This window comes from Galeopterus variegatus, unplaced genomic scaffold, assembly GCF_000696425.1.
Source record: "Galeopterus variegatus unplaced genomic scaffold, G_variegatus-3.0.2 Scaffold84, whole genome shotgun sequence".
Lineage (NCBI taxonomy): Eukaryota > Metazoa > Chordata > Mammalia > Dermoptera > Cynocephalidae > Galeopterus > Galeopterus variegatus.
The window spans coordinates 237,803-241,109 of record NW_007726195.1 but is presented as its reverse complement, the minus strand read 5'-3'; the positions used below and the strand labels follow the sequence as shown (position 1 = coordinate 241,109).

General features: G+C 36.7%; 1 protein-coding gene across 1 annotated transcript in view; it reads left to right on the top strand.

Moving 5' to 3' along the window:
- Positions 1-3,307, top strand: part of KIAA1407 (KIAA1407 ortholog) — an 86,143-nt gene that overhangs the window by 42,106 nt on the left and 40,730 nt on the right. Inside the window, exon 10 of the mRNA XM_008580141.1 lies at positions 2,748-2,997. Coding sequence (XP_008578363.1) covers positions 2,748-2,997 — 250 coding nt within the window. The remainder of the gene's footprint in view (positions 1-2,747; positions 2,998-3,307) is intronic.

The window sequence follows — 3,307 nt, the reverse complement described above, 5'->3', positions numbered from 1 at the left end:
ATGTGGTTATTTATCATCTCATTCCCTTTTTAAAAAAATCCAAGACACTTCTTAGATATGAGTACCTGGTAGTTTTGTCCTAAGGCAGTGTTATTACCTTACATGTGAATTTTATTCTACATTTTTAGGTTCTTTTTTTATTTAATCAGATTCTCAAGAAGAAAATCTTGTAAGATAGGCTGTATAGGGCTTTTCAACACCATTTTTGAGGATGAACTCACAGCTTAGAAACTTTCAGTCCTCATCCAGTGTCCCATGTCTAGTTAGTGTTCTTCTGACTTCTAGATTCTAGAGATATACACTTCAAATGACACTTAGTTACTAAGTGTCATTTGAGGTATTGATGGGCAGCATGGCTCATACTTAAATTCCTATTTAAATCTTCTGTATTTTATATTCTAAGGTCTGCAGAGACAGCCTTTCTCTGCATGCAGTTACGTTAAGTGTGATGACCAGTTTGTACATTCTTGCTAGAAACTCCCTGATTTCAGCTTGCAGTCATATTAGGACAGGTTGTTTTTCATAAGGAAGCTCTGTCCTGCATTTTATGATTATTTGGGAACTGTGTCTGAAACCATTTCTTTAGGTGAGCATCTGACTAAGGTTTTAAAATTTTTAAGTGATTTTTCACTTTCAGAAATAGTTATATTTTTAGTTTCATCTTTTTAAAAGTGTATAAATTGGCTTACACAGAACATTGTCACTCTGCTGAAGTGAACTGCAAGGGAGCAAGAGTGGAACTAGCCTTATCTCTGGATTCCTAGCTTCTGTGCCTCTGCCTTTCTGCCTCAAGTCACGAGCACAGATAGTTTAACTGTATTTTCAAATCACTTACATGACCATTATAGACTGGGCCCTAAGCACTATAGTGAACACGCATTTTTTACTCACTTTCTTACTTTTGTGGTCTTGTTGTATTTACAGAAATATTTTTCTCTTTGCCTTTCATAGTGTCCAAACAATCTCCTCCCTGACAGTCAAAAAACCCCAGTGCCGCTTTTGGCTATTTAAGCTGTAAAAACATAAAATTAACACATCAGGTAAATTTCACACTCCTTCCTGAGCAGATTGATGTAAATTAAATTTTACATTAATCAGACAGAGTAATGTACATCTTCTATCCTGTAGGAACTTATGATTTTTACTCATTTGAGTAAAGTGTTATAAGGTTTTTTGTTTGCTTCATTATTTCTACACTGATATTTTTGGAGCTTGCTCTTAACCTGTGTTGCTACCTGATTTATTATTCTTATTTCTTCTAAAATTTTTATTTCAAGCTTATTTGGTCTCAGATACTTATTTTCATAAAAGTAAAATATTATATATAAATTTTTATTACCATCTATATTATACTTCTTGACAAAAATCACTAGTCAATCACCAAGTGTTTACTGAGTACCTATCATCAATTATATATAATGAAATATGCTGTTGGCAGAATTGCTTATTTTTTAAAGAAATATAGCATAGATTAGAACAGAAATATCAGAGCGTCTCTGGTAGAAAGAGTAAATATTGTTTGGTGAAACTTTTGTTTCAATCATACTGTATATACTTTTGTTATACACACACACACACTCACAAATTTGTGTACCGAGTCACAGTGTCATATTTTTTCTTATTGTAGGTGGCAGTCAAAAAAGGTTTATAAGTCACATAAGCATCTAAGAACTGTAGAAACTGACTTAAGAACTTTATGGTTTTCTTGATATGACCCCATAGAGTTCTTGAGGAGAGTTAAGCTTTATAAATGTTTAACAGAAATGGATATGCAAACACTGTTATGGAGAACTTATGAGTCACCTTTAAAAGAAAAAATCAAGTAGGTGTCTAAATAATTTTAGGTTTTAACACTTAAAACTGATGCCACATAATAAGTTCCAAGCTCACAGCTCACTTCTTCAGGGATAATAACCATCTACTTATAGATAGATCCCAGAGACCTCTATGCTTGAATTGTCAACTGGCTGCCACCAAATTGTCTTCTAATGGAGATTCCTATTAGGAAGAGAATGTGGCTGGAACTGACACCTCTTCCCAACTCCACTCAGTCATGTCCTGTAACACTTATAAAGTTTCTGTGAGTCAAAGGGTGCTTTTCCTTAGGAACGGCTGGATGACAAATGAGTCATGAGAGCAAGTGCCTTTGTCTTTCACTCGTATCTAGTGTTTCCCAAGTATCTTCACAAGGCAGTCATGCATTCAGTTCAAGAATTTGGTAAATAGGTACTTCTCTTTGGCAATTGTTTTCCCGACCAAGTTCTTCTTTCACAAAATTCACCCTTATAGTTTTACTTTGATTTTGTAAGTCTTATTGTCCTTGTCCTTTCTTTTTCTCCCAAACCTCTTTCTTAGGTATTCAAGCATAGCTGAATCTCTCTCTCCCTCATACATTCATCTTTTTAAAGTAGTTATTTATATACCTATTCTTTTTGCTCCTTTCCCTCCAAAAGCTGTCAGAAACTATTTTATTGTAATCAAAAAAATTATTACATCTCTGTGACATGATAGAACAGAACAGTCACTCTTTCTTCTTGAAGGTAATTTCTTAAGGTGCTGACACCTTTGATGAGACTCTTTGTACTAGAGAATTTATAAAATGATTCCATTTAGCTTAATATAAAAGGATAAGGTGGAGCTAAGATCGAGCATTTCTGGGACTCCTTCGGACCTGTGTTTCATTTATGTTATCAATTAATAAACTGTAAATGGTTTCTTTATTTTAATGGAAGTGCTTTGTGGCTTAGAAAACAACAACTGGCCGCTGAGTATAACCGGAAACAAGTTCTCCGACACTGCTTTACAGAATGGCAGCAATGGCATGGTGCAGAGCTCATAAAGAGAGAGCTGGCTCTAACAAAGGAGGAAACAAGGAAGAAAATGGAGGAGCTGCTGAAGGCAGTATCACTAGGAAAGCTCAGTGCAAATGGGTCATCAGGCATCAGTCTACTTGAGGAGGCCACAGCCACAGTGGGTCCACCGGTAGGAAATGGAGAGGTATGCTGTTTTTCCTTTGGTCTTCCTATTTATTAAACACTTGCATTTGAACTTTGTGCTTTTGTAGCCTAGGGTATGTCAGCCATGACCAGATTGGTTTGTCCAGGCTATCAAAAGATTAGAGCTGGGCCGACCCCGTGGCGCACTCAGGAGAGTGCGGCACTGGGAGCTCAGCGGCACTCCCGCCGCAGGTTCGGATCCTAGATAGGGTTGGCCGGTTCACTCACTGGCTGAGCGCGGTGCGGACAACACCAAGCCAAGGGTTGAAACCCCCTTATGGGTCCCCAAAAAAAAAAAAAAAAAAAAAAAA